This window comes from Acinonyx jubatus, chromosome C2 (assembly GCF_027475565.1).
Source record: "Acinonyx jubatus isolate Ajub_Pintada_27869175 chromosome C2, VMU_Ajub_asm_v1.0, whole genome shotgun sequence".
Classification (NCBI taxonomy): domain Eukaryota; kingdom Metazoa; phylum Chordata; class Mammalia; order Carnivora; family Felidae; genus Acinonyx; species Acinonyx jubatus.
In genome coordinates, this window is record NC_069384.1 from 67,685,843 (window position 1) to 67,703,207 (window position 17,365).

The 17,365-nt window shown below is 52.4% G+C and overlaps 1 protein-coding gene and 1 long non-coding RNA gene across 7 annotated transcripts in view; one reads left to right on the forward strand and one right to left on the reverse strand.

The window, feature by feature from the left end:
- The first annotated feature begins 4,435 nt into the window (after positions 1–4,435).
- On the forward strand, positions 4,436–6,959 carry LOC113599808 (uncharacterized). Of its 3 annotated transcripts, none has more exons than XR_003420709.2 (3): positions 4,436–5,237; positions 5,444–5,603; positions 6,257–6,959. It is a non-coding gene; the product is annotated as an uncharacterized LOC113599808 (long non-coding RNA). The 3 variants fall into 3 exon arrangements; XR_008297696.1 differs by having other exon boundaries at positions 4,436–4,624; positions 5,096–5,603; XR_008297695.1 differs by having other exon boundaries at positions 4,436–5,603.
- An 89-nt stretch (positions 6,960–7,048) lies between these two features.
- The window catches only part of ADCY5 (adenylate cyclase 5), a 146,334-nt gene continuing 136,017 nt past the window's right edge, over positions 7,049–17,365 (reverse strand). For all 4 annotated transcript variants that reach the window (XM_027061012.2, XM_053220949.1, XM_053220951.1 and 1 more), the window contains 6 exons: positions 17,263–17,292; positions 15,834–15,966; positions 11,954–12,217; positions 10,762–10,966; positions 9,681–9,805; positions 7,049–7,881 (listed from right to left, as the gene is read on the reverse strand). In XM_027061012.2, the coding sequence (XP_026916813.1) occupies positions 7,753–7,881; positions 9,681–9,805; positions 10,762–10,966; positions 11,954–12,217; positions 15,834–15,966; positions 17,263–17,292 (886 nt within the window). In that variant the 3' untranslated portion in view covers positions 7,049–7,752. The remainder of the gene's footprint in view (positions 7,882–9,680; positions 9,806–10,761; positions 10,967–11,953; positions 12,218–15,833; positions 15,967–17,262; positions 17,293–17,365) is intronic.

Here is a 17,365-nt window from a genome sequence, read left to right on the forward strand (position 1 = left end):
ACATTCAAACCTGAGATTCAGGCTTAAGTGATTCAAAAGTTGGTGTTCATTTTTCTGTGCCGCAGAATCTCAGAAAGAATACTCCTTGTATGTTACTGACAACCACTGGGCCTTTACTGTTCTAGCAGCAGTGAGAACAGACAAAGCTGACATGGAGGGAAACGGTACTGTGTACAATAAGGATGTCATCCTTACAGAAAGCCTTTCTGTAAGCTTTCTTTTTATAGACGGAGTACCTGAGGCCTAAAGAGGTTAAGTCACTTGACCTCAGTCAATCTTCCACCAATCTTGGTGGCACCAAGATTTCAGTCCAGATCAGTCTTACTCAGAACTCATGCATGCTCTTAGCACCATGTAATATTAAGCTAGACAACATGGAAATATGTTGAAGTACATAAGGAATATATGTTGGAATGTATATCCAAGTAATCTACATTTTAAAAGTTTTATATAAGTAATCTCTATACCCAACATGGGGCTCGAACTCATGGCCTTGAGATCAAGAGTCACATGCTCTATGGACTGAGCCAGCCAGGCACCCCTCTGCATTACCTTTTTAATAAAAGGGATTGGTCAGTGCTAACTTCTGCAATATGGCTATCCAAGACTGAGCAAAATGGTTTCCTGAAATTCCTGTATGTAGAACAGTGACATGGGGACATGTGGATGCAAGGGGTATGGTGAAACTTAAATGAGCCTTAGGTTTTAGGGCAAGAGCTATACAGTCTGATCTTTGTATTAAGTCTAATGATTCTTAACATAGAATGTTAAAGCTTCACTGGTGATTCATTTGTTACAAACATTTACTTTTTCTAATTGAAGGACAGAATTGGTTCTCTGATATAAAGTAATTTTACGGAAATTCTGCTTTAATTGATTCTTATATCTGAAAACACTAAACAAAAAAAATAGAACATAACTATTTACAATATTGAATAGTGATTATGAACTTGGACTCAGATTCTCTGGCTCTCTTCTACTGGCATTGTGACCTCAGCAAGTCACATAACCTCTCTGCCTCCATTTCCTCGTCTGTAAAATGGGGGTAATAGTACCTTGGGCAAAGTGTTGCTGTATTAAATGAGTCCATATATAGAGAGTACTTAGAACAGCACCTGGCACATTGAGTGCTAGGACAGCACGGTATGTCTTCTTGTGGTCCGTCTTGTTGGTGTTGCTATTACTTTCAAGGTAATAAGTCTTTTATGTTGCAAATGCCCCTAAATATAAGTCATTGTACAAAGTTTTTCAGAGATTGGCAGCTAAGAGAGGATCCTGTTGAAATGTCTAGCAGGCATGTTGCCTGCCCTGGCAAGCTCTTGTGTGCAGATCTCTGGGCAGGGCAGTAGGGATGCATTCAAGGACAGGAGAAGGGAATGGAGACACATGCTTGCCAAGTGCTGCTGTACATCAGGTGCTTTCGGTATAGAAGGTTATGTGAATCTAACAATATCCATCTGAGGTAAGTGACTAGGATCAGTTGTTTGTTGTCACACAGTCTGGAAATGGTAGACTGTGCTTTCCAGGACCCCACAGTCTCCCAGGTACTGGAGTGCTGTCAAAAGGGGAAGGTGCCTCTGGGAACGTCATGTTGTCCAATGTGGCCCTAGCACTGTGGCCCCATCATTGTTTGCTTTGAATGCTCTGATCTAGTGGGTACTCTTGAATGGTGGCCACCCTCATGCCCACCACTTTGTAGGGGCCTCCATGAGTGTGCATGTGCGTGAGGTCTGTGCATTGATGGGAAGCAAGGGGTGGCAGGATGCAGCCAGCAGCCTCTAAACCATAATAAAGAAATAGCATATAGGTGCTGGGGATGTGATGCTCAGGGAACTCTTAAAAAGTGCAAATGCAACATGGGTCTTAAAGGATTAGTCTGATAAAAAATGCCGTCCTCTGCTCCCCACCCCCCCAAAAAATCCCACATGAACCAGGAAGTGCCACTCTAGCTAACTGACAAAGTCAAAGCACAGAAGCAAATTTTTCAAAATTGGAAAATAAAGATGCTGACAAACCAGAGATTCCAGGCAGGTCTAAATTAGAAATTGGCTGAGGGGGAGAAAAAGTGATGAGGCCCCTAATGGATTCCAATGAGAATTCTTTAATTCACAGTCCTAATAGACCAGCAGTAGGCAAGGGACCTTGGGGATGAATATGCGCTCACCAAGTGAGGGGGTGGCTCAGTTCTGTTCACTAGAAACAGATGCGTGGGTGAGGTTTAAAGCTAGCAAGCTAGTTGGGACAGGGTGCCTACTTTACCCTCAGCCCTAGACAATCCTCTTCCTTCTTGTGTTTCACCTTCATCCCATCTTCTGGACCTTCTGCTGGGTCTGTGAACCGAGACTGATCACCTAGCCCTCAGCACTGTATGGATCAGGGCCCTTGCTAGGAAAGGACTCTGGCCACACTGCCGATGCGTATGGCTGCTGCTACTTCTGCTGGTGTGGTGTCTTAAGGAGGACAGAGCAGAGGCTGTTGCAACTTTGGTTTGAAGGTGGTCTTCCCAAAGATCCCCCTTGATGGGATGCTTTCATCTATTTGTCTGCCTTTGGCTTTAAAATCTTAAAATCCTAACTTGATTGTGTTTATGTTTGTGTCATATTTGTGGTCTGGCACATGAATATTGGACAGGGTCTCACAAATATTTAGAATCTGAGAATTCTAGAGGAGAAAGGAACCTTGGAGGTCAGCCATTCCAGTGGCCTGACTTGGCTTTGTTCTGGTGTCTGTCTTGAGAAGCAATGACCCTGCAGGTGGGAAGGAAAGATAGGCAAGAAGAGGACAGCAAATACTATATTTTTTGTTCCAAGACAGGAAAAAAAAAAACAAAACACTAAAGGGCTTTTGTGAAAATCTGAGTGGCCAAGAAAAGCTATAGTACTTATAGTAAGCGGACCTCATTTCACCTGCTGTCAACCTTGAGAAGTGGCAAGCCTTGTATCCCTGCAAGATCATCAGGACCCAGCCAGATCAATGCACTGGACAGAAGTGCCTGTGGGCACAGAAGTGCCACAGCTTTTATCCTTGAGGATCAGAGCAGCCTCAGGACATGCACCAGGTCTTTCTCCCACTGCCTCCTGGGCCAGGGGGGAAGCACAAGTGAGAAAATGTATAGGAAAGCTCTTTAATACACTTTGGATTAAGTTCATCCAAAGGCAGGGTGTGGAGGGCATGGTATTCTCTGGTCTGCCGTGCCCTCTCTGTACCTCCTCCATAGAAAACACAAGCCCTCCAGCTCTCCTCCTGACCCCTGTGCTAGGTGATACTTGCCATGGCCAGCATGGCCCAGACTTACAGTCCCTTCCTTCTAGAGACAACCTGTACATCATTTGTTCTCTTCAGTGAGGAGTTATTTTGATTTAGACAAATTCAAAAGTGGGGAGTTTTCATAGTGTGTGTCCCTGCCACTGCTGCTCTGTTGTTCAGTTGGTAGTGGGAATCTGCTCAGCGCTACTTCCGAGCATTGTGCATCCCAGCGCCCAAGAATGCTTTCCTGTCCTGAAATGATACGGATTCAGCATCTTTCCCAAGCTCTGGAGGCTCGCTTTCTGCTAATTAGCAACTCATGGCCAGCTTGCAACATTATGGAAAATAGGCACATTTTATCATGTAAAAACTATAGCTCTGGGCATCATTTAACTATATGACACTCAGGTGATAATCTGCTTTTGGAAAAGTTCTGTAAATGTATTTGTGTTTTTGAAAGTCTTAAAGTAACAGGACTATCTGGTGAATATGTAGCTTCAGCTCCCTCAGTGCACCAAGCTTCACTGTGCCTTCCTAAACATTGCTAATCTCCCTCCCCCACCCCCAAATCAGATCATCAGCATGTTGGCTGAAGTCTGGTCTTGGTTTTAATGGTCTTTGCTGTCAGTGGATTTTTTTTTTTTAAGGTTATTTATTTTCACAGAGAACAAGTTGGGGGGGAGGGGGAAGGGGCAGAGAGAGAGAGGAGGACAGAGGATCTGAAGCGGACTCTGCTGAGTGCAGACAGCCTGATGCAGGGCTGGAATTCCGAAACTGTGAGATCATGACCTGGGCTGAAGTTGGATGTTTAACCGACTGAGCCTGCCAGGCCCCCATAATATACTGCCTTCTGCGGGCACACTGTCAACGGATGTTAAAGTGGTGTTCAAAACTCACCACACATGTGTCTTTACTAATAAGTTTTGCTAATTAACATTCTAGGTTTGGATATGCTTTTGCACAAAAGTATAAATCTGTAAGGGAGAAGCAGATACATTTTCTGGAATTAGTTCAATGGAGATGGGAATGGGAAGGGCTTATGAAGGTTATGAGTTGCATTCCTTTGCTGTCCTGTGTGTTGGGTGTGCATGCATGCGCATCCGGTGCCATGGACCTGCCTGGGGACTTGCCCTCACTTAGTCCAGTCAGCCTAAAGCTTGGCCTTTTCATTTGGTTTCCTTTTTGACCAGGACTGCCATGGCTATGTCTCCATGTGGCCATTGTTGAAATAAACCCAGTGAAGTCTTTTTCACTGGCTCCTTCATTTTCACTTGACCAGATCCCTCTGGTTTTATTTCCTGAGCCCAAATATAGCCCTGCATTTGATGGGTGCGGCCGACAGGAACTGCCTTTCTGCCACCTTTCCTTTCCTCTCGAGGTAAGAGGAGTCCTGGGGCATGCATGAAGCTACCTGTATGAGCTTAGCAGACAGGCCTGCTCTGAATCTCTTCTCTCTTAATTACCAGTTGTAGGAGTTTAGGCAAGTAACTCAACCTCTGTGTATCTCTTCATCAGTGAAATGTGGTGGCCAGGAGGATTAAATGAGATGAAGTTTGTGTGATGCTTATCCCTGTGTCTGGCACATAGTGTCCAGTAAATGGTAGCCACGGTTATTAGCTGCCCAAGTCCAATCAGTACACTTTCAGCCTGCATCTCCCTGTCCTCCCTGCTACTTGGGTCCTTTCGATGATCTGTGTTCTTGTATTTTCAACTTTCTTTCCCTTAGCATAGAAATGAGTTGGGCTCACTTGTTTTAAAACCTCTTCCCCTCAACCCTGCATCTTTTCTGGTCCCATCCTAAATCCCTTGTCCCTTCACTCCTGGTGTCTCTCACCTCCTCATTCCTCAGCCCGCTGCACTCTGGAACCTGCTCCTCAGCCCAGTGAACTAACTCTCGCCAAGGTCACCAATGCTGTCTCACCTGACTGCCCCAATGACTGCAGGCCTTCGCCGACATTCTCCCCGTAGCAGCGTGCTGTTCCCCACTCAAGGTAGGTCTCTGCCCTCTGGGGCTCCCTGCCCAGTGCCCCAGCAAGGGCCGAGGGCACTGTTCTTCAGACTGGAACCAGGCCCTTGGCCCAAGCCACAAATCAGACCAGGACACATTACCAGTGAAAGTGTTTAATAGTTAAATTATTTAAATAGACTTTTCAATTTCCATGGGAAATCATAATCCTATCTGTTTTTGCAAGAGCAGGAATAAAAAGAGTGCACACCCTTGGAGGGAATGAAGAGCTAGCACTGCATGGTGTTGCCAGTCACTGCTGGGATAGGAGGGATGGGCCCCCGAGAGGCCAAGGAGACCGTAACCAATGGGGGGAACCACCGGAGGAACTCAGCACGCACACGTTACTCAGGTTGGAAGCAAAATTAAAACCTAGCACCACTGGTGGGTGCTATGGAGGGGCCGGGGACTTGAGAATGCCACCATGGAGAAAGCCAGTCCCCCCAACAGATGCAAGAGGGGCAATGCAGAACTCAAAGGACAGAGCAGCAGAAGCGTGGACAGACTTGAGCTGGCACTTTTAGGTCCGTAAACTTTGCTTCTCAGAGCTGTGTTCAAATTGGGGTGAGAGATGGTGTGTGGAAAGGGGAGCTCGCTTCGGCAGCACATATACTGAAGAAAAAAGGGGAGGCCGGTGCTAGTGTCCAGTGAGAGGTGGTGCAGATGGGGATCAAAATAACATTTTGCAGTTGGCATATAGCTGCCGCCCTACCTCCTTCAAGCTTGTGTTAGAGGTGAGAATAATTCTGCCCTGAGAAGCAACAAAAAGATGTAGATGTAGGCACAGGACCCAAGGATTCTGTTTGAATATATCCCTATGATAATATATCATTTTTCAGTTTTAAGCCCGTTTCCATTTTATACCCTCAGAGGATATAACAAATATAATTTTTTCCAATATATTTCACTTCCACCTCCCAAAAAACCAAAAACCAGACAAAACAAAATTTCTGCTAGCTTTGCCCTTTGGACGTTGAAGGCTCTATCCTTTTCTCTGGTCTGCAGATGAAGAGCAAAGCCACCACCCTCCCTGAACCTGAGGGCTGCACATTACCCCCAAGTCTGAGGCACTATCTCTGGGCGAGCCACCTGCACGGTAACCAACTGAGAAAGGTAGGCAGGTAAGGCTTCCCACCACCACCGCCCTCCCCCCCCCCCCCCTACCCCCCCCCCCACCAGCTGAGCACCTGCGGCCATCCCTGAGCACTCACAGCTGCCTCTCTGCAGGCAGCAAATGGTTGGCATCTCAGGGAGAAGAGGGGACAGGGGCCGTGCTGTCTGTTGCAGGCTGAGGCTGCTTCCCTTGGTTCCACCTGAGCCTGAGATGGGAAGGCAGTTTTTGTTTTATTATCCATTTGCATTTTACTTAGGGGAAGTGATGTGTTAGAGAGATGGGGTAATGTACGCATGCACCTTCCCATTTAATCTGACTGTAGGGCACCCCAAAAGGACACGCTCACTGCTCTGGTTGGACCTGGGAAAACCCAAAACTGCCTAATCTGAAGTGAGGGCAAGAGGCATCCTGCATGTGACCAGTTCCACGGCATAAACACACACACATCTACACCAGTACATACGCTGACACACGTACAGTACAAACGCTGTGCACAGCTGTTTTCTAATATAGTTTACAAAATATAGAATTTGGTATATTTGTTAGATCTCCAAGGTTTTCAATAATACAAAATAAAAAATACAAAAAAGACAAGTTGGGATCCTTGCCCTCCCCCCAACCACCAGTGGCATCTTTGTTTGCTTGTGGGTCTCTTATACGCATACAACTAGCATAGTCTAAAGAAGGGCACAGAAAGTTGTTTTATTTAATAAATATTTTCTTTTTCTCAGAACCACCCCTCCTTGCCTCGCGTCTTCTCGCCTCCCCCTCACAATTTGTTCTGTTCCCCTCCAAGAGGTGTTGTCCACCTATGTAGGTGAGGAGGAGGGCTGCGGAGAAGGCCGCAGTCCCTCCAGAGCCAGCACTCCTGCCAGCAAGCCCCTCCATGGGGCAGGGGCCGTGGCCTCTGTCAGGGGTTTAAAGGCTCACACAGGGAAGTGGACCCCTGGGGCCGCTGGGTTACCCTGGGCCAGAGTTGGGCCGCCGACCGACCCACCCACCCGAGGCTGAGGCCTCCCCCTCAGCTCTATCGTTGCACACTCGGCTGCCACACACCGTAAGCACTCAGCAGCTCCTTTCCACCTGCGCAGCAGCATCCGTTAGAAAACTCGGGATTCGGATCGCGCCTAGCGGAGTCTTCTACGGAGGAAACATCTTTGGTCAGCTTGGTGCTCGCAGGACGCTGGCACCCTGGGGCCTGGGACGGAGGCTGCGGCCTGCCCACAAAGGCAGAAGCTGCTTCTGGAGTCAAAGTGGAGAATCTCACCGGCGCAGCCACGTGGGCTAGAGCGCAGGCTTCCACCTGCCCCCCCCCCCTCCGGCATACAAAGAAGCCATTTCCGTTTCTCTGGAGGCCAGGCTGCCTGGCATCACTGGCTGGCAGCTGCTAACTGAGCGGGGGCCCACCGTTGAGGAAGTAGGTCATCATCTCTCCTTTGCCCTTGACCTTGACCACGCCCCTGCACTCCAGCTGGTATGTGTTGGCAGCCAGCACCTGGTACATGTCTGTGGTGACCTGAGGAGGCAAAGAAGGGGAGTGGATAGGCCATTGTTGAGCCAAGCCGTGAGCCTGTTGTCAGGCAGCTCTGTCTGACTGTCCCCAACACACAAGGGTGGGTGGCACCCTGACAGCTGCTCACCCCTAGACTTGCCTGTTTGAAACAAGAAGGATGACAGCACCTACTTTGTGCCAGGCAGGGTGGCCTGTGGTCCCTGAACTGCCTGTCATTGTCCACAATGAGAGAGGTGCAGAAGCTGAGCAGAACTGCTTAGGGCATCCACAGCATTCTGACGCTGCCCCACTGATACCAAGCATGGGCCCAGCGTGTCCACCCAAGTCTCGCTCCAGGACAGATCAGCGATGTTCCTGGAAATTGGTTTTTTCACACCACAGATGGAGAGCCACTGTTTATCTCACTGAATCTATGAGGTAAATACTGTTAGCCTCAGGAAACCTAAATCACTTGTCTGAGGCTACATAGCTAACAAATGGCAGAGTGTGGATTCAGTTCTATATCCTAGTGCCCATCTCTGCTTTAGCTTTTGGAACAAAGAGGGGAACTCACCAGTGGCTTCAGTAACCACTGCACTACTGTAGGGCTGATGTGAGCAGCAATACAGATGAATGCTTCATGAAGTGACCCAAAAGCCGTCTGAGTACAGCCCACACGCCCCGCCAGCCACCCCACAAAACCTCTGCTGAGGATCCTGGCCCTGCCTGGCTGTCAGGCCAGGGAAGAAGGGGCCAGAAATCTCTAGATGGGCTGCTGGAAGGTGACCCTACTGGGTTATCACGTGTGTTCCACGAATGGGAAAGCCCTATGCAAAGGTGAGGTGCCGGGCCGTCGTGTGGCTGCTGACAGAGTCCCTCACACCTGTCTGTGGGTGGGGTCGGACACTCTGCAAACACACATTCCTTTCTCCCCAGCTGCCATCTTGTTGTCCCTTCTCCCTTTGGCACAGGGATAGAAGTGAGAGAAAGCCATTTGGCCAGGTTCCTCCAACAGCACCTATCAGGCCAGGGCTGTGCTTGGGCTGACCCTTTGTTCAGAGGTCCCACAGAAGAGAGGATTTAAGGGACATTTAAGCAGTGTCAGTGTGAGCAAAGGGCCATGAAGAGAGCAGAGTTCAAACTTGGGAAAACAGATCAGGGAGGCTAAGTGACCTGCCCACTTATGGCAGGACTTATGGGGGCCCTGGGGGTTCAGAGGTACAGGAATACAGCCCAATCCAGGACCTCACTGTTGTCAGACGGGAGCAGAAGGAATTAAGGGCAGTCTAAGAAAAACAAAAGCAGTTGAAGAGAGGTAGGCCTGGGAATTGCAAGAGCCAGCTTGCACAGGATGAAGAGAGGAGAAAAAGTCTCTGGGTCTCTGGCCAGGCCCCTTGGCAACTAGGGTGGTGGGAGCACCATCCCAGGGATCACTGGCCTTCCCTGGTTCTATTGCACCAGGCCCTGAGTGCTGTGGGCTCCAACTGGCAAGACCTTGCTCCCTGCAACCATCTTGGTGTCCCCTTGTATGCCTGGGTCGTGGCATTAACACTCCTGGTTTAGCATCAGCAGTGGCTCCTGCCTTTACTCCCCCAATTCCTTCTGTGGCCAGTAGAGGGCTTTGCACAGGAGTGAAGATCTGTCCAAGGTCCTGTGGGCCTGAAACACAATGATCTCCAAGCTCCCGAGACAGTGCCAGCTACCTTCAAAATTGGCTGCAGAAATTCTGACTGGGGACTGTGGGCAGCTTGCACTAGGAACCTGGAGTATCAGGCAGAGACCCCCATGGGGGTGAGCCGGGTGGTGGATGCTCCGGCACTCACCTGGATGCGGTCAGGCACACCAGTGCTGTCCATGCGGCTGGCCACGTTCACCGTATTGCCCCAGATGTCGTACTGAGGCTTGCGAGCCCCGATCACCCCAGCCACCACGGGGCCAATATTGAGCCCTGCAGGGGACAGAAGTCAGCAATGTCATCAGGGCTCAGACCAGTGCTCACCACACTATCATTCCTCCCTTGACACTCAGCAAGTTCCTCTGGACTCAGTCTGAAGACCGCCAGTGTCCTCCAGGCCCAAGACCATGCTTTACCCTGCAGTTCCCACGAAATGCCTGCCAACCCAGACCATGGGGTCTGTTCCCACAGCACTGTTCCTGTGTCCTCGCCCCCAGTCAGGTCTCAGCTCCTGCAAGTCCATCACCAGGACCACCCTCTTCAAGGATCCAGTGACTCACTGCAGCATCCCACTGCCTGTCCTTAATCATCCCTGTTGGTGGCATTTCAGTTTTCAGTTCATTCTAACCACATATACCAGAAGTCATCCTTTTCTTCCTCATCACTCCTGTTTCTTTCAGGGGCACAACCATTTTCATTCTTAGTACCTTGCTCCTAACCCACAGTGTCTTCTCTGTCCAGGTGATCCTCCCCTGGGCGTCTGAGCTCAGGCAGGGAGGCCACCGTGACCCAGCTCCAGGAAGCAAGGCTGCCATCTCCCTCCTGGCACTTCTGCTCTCATCTGTCCACCTTCCTGGTCCTAGGCATGCCAACCCCGATCACCCTGCCCCTCAGCCTTTGCCATGCTGGCTCCCCACCTCAAATGTCCTCCCTCCTCTTCAAGCAAGAACCTTACCCAACACACCTGGCTTAACTGACACGGTCTAGACATTTTCTGCCGTGTTTCCAAGCCCCTGGGCGCTCCCCCTCCTCTCTCACATGGGGCCACATTAAACCTCACTGTTGTGTGTGAAGTAGGACGGCAAACATAGCAGAAGCTCCCAAATAGAAACACCGTCAGTCCTTAAGACCCTTCCCTCCACGACCCTCCTCTCCAGTCCTGTCAAGGCCCTGCAGCTTTTTACCCGACCTGCTCTTCCCAGGCTGGACTGGCCAGAAGGCAAGCTCACCGATCTTCATCTGGAAGTTGTTGAAGGAGTGCTCATTGATGTACTTCATTTGGTCCATGAGCTTCATGGCAAAGTCAGCCAGGGCTTTGATGTGGGTCTTGCCCACCTTGTCATATGTAGAGTCATTGAGGCCTGAGGCAGCCATGTAGGTGCTGCCAATGGTCTTGATCTTTTCCAGCTGCCTGAACCGATCCTCGCTGATGATCTAGATGGAAGGAGGCCAAACCTGGGTTACCACCAAGGCTGGGGCACTGAAGTCTATGGGGGAAGGGCAACAGCATGGCCCCTCATGTCCTCCCAGTTCACACAGGAGGCCCAACTCCACACCAGCTCAGTGTGAGGCCAACAGAGCAGGCCTCCTCCCATACTTACCCGTGTGTGGTCACCGTGAGTCACTGTCTGCCCTGCACCAAGAGCCCCAGGCCAGCCCACTAGTCACCTCAGCGTCTCTTGCCCCCAACAGGGGCTGGTGGCCATCTCCTCGCTTCCCTGGCTCATATCCCCATCCCTCCCAGGGACACCACCTCATCTTTGTCCAACGAGACACCCACCTTCTATCTCCATTGTCTGTCAAAAGCCTGCCCAGACCCAACTTCAGTCAATTCCAGCTATGCTCTGCCCCAGGAGCCTCATGGGCTGTTTCCAGCACAGCCTGTTCCCAGTTCCATCCTCCTCTTCTTCCTCCCAAGGCTCTGTATTCCCGCTGGGGTTGACCTTCTCACCCTCACCACTCAGGGGGCTCCCAGGGTCGAAATGCCCTATTGGGCACAGAACCCCCAGCACCTGGCACACACTAGGTGCTTGGCGAGGGTGTAGTAAATAAGACACGTTTGTGTTTCCACCTCTGCTATTCTGGGCTTTGTGTCTTTGTCCTGCCTTCTCCCTTAGCCTAGGAGTCCCTCCTTCCTTGGACTCCCTCAAAGGCTGGGCCCCAGCCTGGTGGGAAAGGAATGGTGGCTGATGGAGAGTGGCTGGCAAGGTAGCTGGGCAGGGCCTCAGTGGGACAACAGACCCGCAGAGACTTCAAATTCCAAACGCCTGGGCTGGGACCCCCATTCTTCCACCTACTAGCACTGACCTTAGGCAAGCAGTGTCTCTAGGCCTGTTTTCTCCTTTGTAACACAATAGAGGAAGAAATGTAGGCAAGGTGCCTGTCTCCCCCGCCCCTCTCCTGTTTGCCCACCCGTCGCACCTCGTCAAAGTCGGCGATGATCTCATTGAGTAGTCGCAGGCACTCAACACCCTCATTGTTGGCCTCCAGCTCAACGTAGAACTCAGAGAAGTTGGCGATGGAGGCGAACATGACGGCCACGCACTCACACGACTGGTAGTAGAGCTCATCATTGCGTCGCTCGCGGGCCAGGAAGTGGGCGGCCACATCCTTGGGCAGGATGTTGTGCAGCAGCCGCCGGTTGTAGGCCTGCAGCTCCTCCATCTCCTCCTTTTCCTCCGTGGCCTAGGACACGGCGCCCGGTCAGGAGAGGCATGCGGCCTGCCCGCGTGCACCCGAGACCTCCACTGTGCCCAGCCTCTGTCCCCCTGCTGTCCCCACCTCTGGCTTTCCATGAGGAAGCACCAGAAAAGTGAGACACTTGTACACATCCAACTGGGCTCTGCCTGCCTGCCCCTCGGAATGTGTTGGCCCCGAAGGAGGGAACCCCGGGCTGGAAACGGGTCCTGGAAGACAGGTTGAGAGCATCCTGTCCGACCAAAGCTAGACCAAGGCAGAAGGTTACAGGGATGGCCAAAACTACAGCCCCAGTGGCCCTCCAGCTACCAAGTGCTCCACAATTGTCCACTTTCTTCTTCATATCAGGAAGTACAATCAGAAAAGCAGTTTGATAAGGATCACTTAATAGACCAACCCCCACTGGGACGATGGCTTAAAGCCCCACCAATCTCCCTGGTTCCCACCAGAGCAGACTCACCCCAGGGCCAGGAGGTACAGATGCCCCAAAGTGCCACCAGGGGTGGGATGGGCACATCACCATTGACTCTGGTTCCCCTGGGTCTGGGAAATAGGGGTTTGTGGTCACTCACCCTCTAGCTTAAGAGCCCTCAAATCAAGAGGCCAACAGTGACCCACAGCCTGAAGAGCAGAGACAGTTATGCACCAAGGTGTGCAAGGAGCCATCTGACCAGAGTTCATGTGACACAGGAGGTACACAGTGCAGTCTGCTAGCTTCCTCCCCCTTGATGGCAAACAAAATGGCCCCCTTAACTGGGAGTGATCATGTTGGTAAAACAGGCAGGTAAAGGGTCATTAGCAGGGCCATTGAAAAGATCTAGCCAGCCTGCTGGGGGCTTTCCTAATTAAACGTGGAGGCCTTTCTATTTGGCTGCAGCTACAACCTCCAAAAGCACCAGGACCACTTCCCTGGCTCTCCCTGTGGATGGTGGCTGCTCATGGGGAAACTGCTGGCACACCCACCCAAAGCCACAGGACCTGGGTCCAGCAGGTAGCGTAGAAAGCTCAGGGACCCCAGGGCTCAGAGGCCTAGCCTTGCACCTGAGGTGAGAGGACCCACAGCCCATCAGTCCTAGAGCCACTGGAAACACAGCCTTGACAATAGGGGTTATGCCTAAGGAAGTTCCTGGATCCTGAGATGCCAGGCAGGTGCAGTGGGACCTTTGCTTCTGAGATGCCTTGATCAGGCCCCTCCTCCCAAGCCACCCTCTGCCTAGCTCTGGTACAGGTGTGCCAGCGGGAGTAGGCCAGAGTGGGAATCTCTGTACTTCTTGAAGGCTACTCCCTGGAAGAGCCCCAGCCGGGCCATCTGCCTCGGAAAATGCACAGGCTGCCCACAGTGCTACTACTGCTGAGACCACATGCCTGGGGGCCCAGGAGCACTCTAGCTCCTTTGATCAGCCCAGCAGTGGCAGAAACATAACACATGCCCTTCCCAGAGTGCACCTGCCCAGTGCCAGGCAGCTGGTGGTGGAGGCTGGGGTTGAGATAGTCGGAGACTGGTTACTGCAGGGAGCACAGGCCAAGGCCCCAGGGTTCTGACCAGGAACTCCCGCCACATCTGGACAACTCTGCCCTGAGACGTGATGTTGGGCAGCTCCCAACACAGCCAACCACTTCTAGGATTGGGCTCTGGCCAGGTGGGAGGGCTCAGGGGTCCACAGCCCCCTTGCTGATCCTAATAAGGTCAATGCTATGGGAGAGGGATAAGACCTGAAACCCAGTGGTCTGGCCAGGGGCAGGCTTTCGGGTAAGGGTGTGTTCCTGGTACAGACACTTCAGGGAAGCGAAGGACCTCGGGCTTCCCCAGCTCACTGCCAGCACCACACCCACCCACCATGACCTTAGATCCAACAGCAAAATTAGCTGCTGAGTTAGACTGGAGGGGTGGGGAGCACCCGACTATCACTCACCCAACCCAAGGACCTGTGTTCAGGTTTTTGCTTGTTGGTATGTATTTGATGTTGTTCCACCTCCCAAAAGTCCTGGAGGAGGACGGGAGATGAAGGGACGTGTAAGCATCATGAGCCTGTTGCAGGGGTTCAGTGGAGAGAGGCTGACACGCCTGCCAGGTAGAGACATGCTCACCCCCAACCCACACACCTGTGTACAGGCCTTAATTGTTTTCAAAATGGGAGGGGAGCTGTGGTTGCCTGAACACTGGGGTGGGGTTGTGAGGGAAGCTCAGACTGCTCTGTTCAGCCCTGGCAGGCAGCCTCACTTCAACCCTGCATACTCAGGAGCTAGACAAAGAAGCGGGGTGGGGTGACAGGGCAGCAGGTCACAAAGGCAGGCTAAGTGGCAGGCTCACCTGTCCCTTGCTTCCAGCCCTTTCTCGAGATCTTTGCCACACAAATGAGTGGCAGGACAGCCACTGTCTTGGGGGTGGGGGACTTCCTCGGGGCTCACATGGGAGGTGGGGTGCTAGTGAGCAGAGAAGTGGAGGGAAATCAGCCCCAGGTCCCACAGAGCCTGGTCAGCCCCTAGGAGAGAGCTGGGGCCTCTGGGGAGCTTCCCCAGAGGCATGAGGGGCATGAGAGCTGGGAGGAGGCAGGGAGGCAGCAATCTGAGCCAGGAAGGTATGGCCTCACACTGGATATCCCCCGGGTCCCTCCCAACCCAGGGATGATAAGGGGGCATTCCACATGCAAAACAGTTTTCCCCCAACCTCAGGACATCCGTTCAGTGGGGAATCTCAGCCAACCTCCTGCAAAACACAGCAGGGGCCACTGGATGCTCCCATCTTTAAGAATGAAGTAACTGGAATAACAGGTCTGAGGCTGCCCACAGGGAAGACTTTCTCACCGTGGGCGCCCTCTCCTGGACCTTCTGAGTCGGTCCAGCAGGTAACAAGCAGCGGCTGGGTCCATCACTAGCACCTGGAGCATCACCCTGTGTGTGGCCCAGTGGCATCCCCTCCTCCGGGTTTTGACACCATCAGGGCACAGGGCACAAAGCCTGGAGGCTGGAGCACTTCCCTGGGCACTAGCACCCCACTGCCTCTGCCCCTACCTGGACCACCTCTCCCCAGGGCCAGGGCACAGCCACCTGTCCAGGCTTCCGGTTGATGGTCTTTGATGCCCCCTCCATCCCTTCTCCCCTGGAAGAGTCTTCAAGCCAGTTCTGGTCACATCAGGCCCTGCTCAGGAGCCTGTGGGACCAACTCCTGCACTGCAGCCTCTGTGACATGGGGACTGCGCGTCCCACAGTCCTCACCTCCTGCCCGCTCCCCTCTCTCCTGACTCCTCGCTGCCCACACTACAGACTAGAGGCCATGCCTCCCCTCTGTCCCTGCCTCTGGATGCACACAGCAATGGCTGGCCAATATTTGTGACTTAAGACCATATGTCTTGGGCCCGTCAAAGTCCCAGCGCTGTCAAGGGTGGGATGGTTTGGAATAAGCTCCAGGGTTTTGGCTCTTGGCTCCAGAAAGCAGGGAGCAGACCTGCTGGGACATGGGGCACAGATTAGTGGGACTGAGCAGGACACCTTTTCAGTGCAGGACGAAGGCTCAGCTAGCCCAGGTGATGAACTCGTTCACTCACAAAGTGCTGCGAGGACTGGGTGTGTCCCCTATCCCAGTTCCAGTCCCGGGGCCACCCACCTGCAGTTTCCAGAGGAAGTCCAGGCGGGCGGTGGACTCTACTTGCTGGGCGTGCAGGTACAGGGCCAGCACGAAGACTGAGATGATGATGGGCGTCACCACCTTCAGCGCCACCTTGGTCGCATGCTCAGGGCTGCAGGCAGGAGGCAGATGCCTGGCACCTCATGGCAGGCTCAGAGGCCCCCTCAGGCCTTTGTCTTCCTTCTACTACTCCCCCTTCTCCTTAACCTCCCGCTCAAATTTTGCCTGAGGTAATGCCTCCTCCAGGAAGCCGCCTCAGCTGGCAGCCCTGTCTCAGCCCCTGCTCACACCAGCAGCTCAGCAGCCATTACTCCTCTCCTGATGCCCGCCTCTCCCCCATCACTGGGGAGCTTCCCTCTGGTCACATCAGGGGATAAATGAGGCCCTTGTAAAAGGCAGCATGTACATCCCAGGCATCTCCCAGTAGACAAGATAGCGGCCGTGGGCATAGTAACAAGGGAGCCAGGCAGGCCATACTGGCCATCTCTGGGCTTTGGGCAAGTCTCTCTTAACCTCTCTGAACCTTAGTTTCCTGATATGTAAAATGGGATAACAATACCCACATTTTAAGAATTAAAGATACCAGGGGCACCTGGGTGGCTCAGCGAATTAAGTGTTCAACTCCTGATTTCAACTCAGGTCATGATCTCACAGTTGTGGGATCGAGCCCCTGCATCGTGCTCCAGGCTGAGCATGGAGCCTGCCTGGGATTTTCCCTCTGTCCCTCCCCTGCTTGCGCTCTCTCTCCAAAATAAATAAATAAACATTAAAAAAGAAAAATACACAAAATTCCTTGTATAGCACCTGACAAACAGTAGGAACTCCACACCTGGTAGCTAATAATGACTAATTGCATTCCTGTTAACATTAATACATACTCTTCATAAAAGCTGCTCTCCCAAACCCTGCTTGCTCCCTGTCCCAGCAGAGAGCCTGAGCCTTGAACACTGCACAGACTCCCTGACCAGCAGTAGCCCTAGTGCAGGGCCTACCCTACAAAGCCCACAGGCCTTGCTGGCCCCTCTCTTCTGGCAGGGAGCCAGGGGGCACCAGCTCCTATTCTCCTGGGCCTGGGGTCTGACACACGCTCCTGGGGAAGAGTGGGAAGCCAGATGCTTTAAGGTGAGGTCTCTGGAAATGACCTGTGTGTCCTAGGCCATCTTGGGCTGGTGGGAATCACACAAGAAAAGAAGGGCATCTACCCGATGAGGCATCCTTGGTCCCTGGGGAGTAAAGGGCTTCCCTGCCCCCTCCAGCCTTCTCCTTCACTGCCCACCTTGCCTCAGAGGCCCCCTCCCCAATGGGCACCACCGCCTTCTCTGCTGGGCCCTGGGCTGCTGGCCTCTGGCAGCTCTAGGCCAAGGGCAGGGAGAGGCTGTGTCAGAGGACTTGGAGAGTATCCACTCACCACTGGGAGGTCCCGTTGTTGCTGAAGTCTCTGTGAACAGGAAGCGGGGAGGGCTGTTCGGGGCTGCTCTTCGACTTGGCAGTCTCCACTCCCGCTCTGCCCC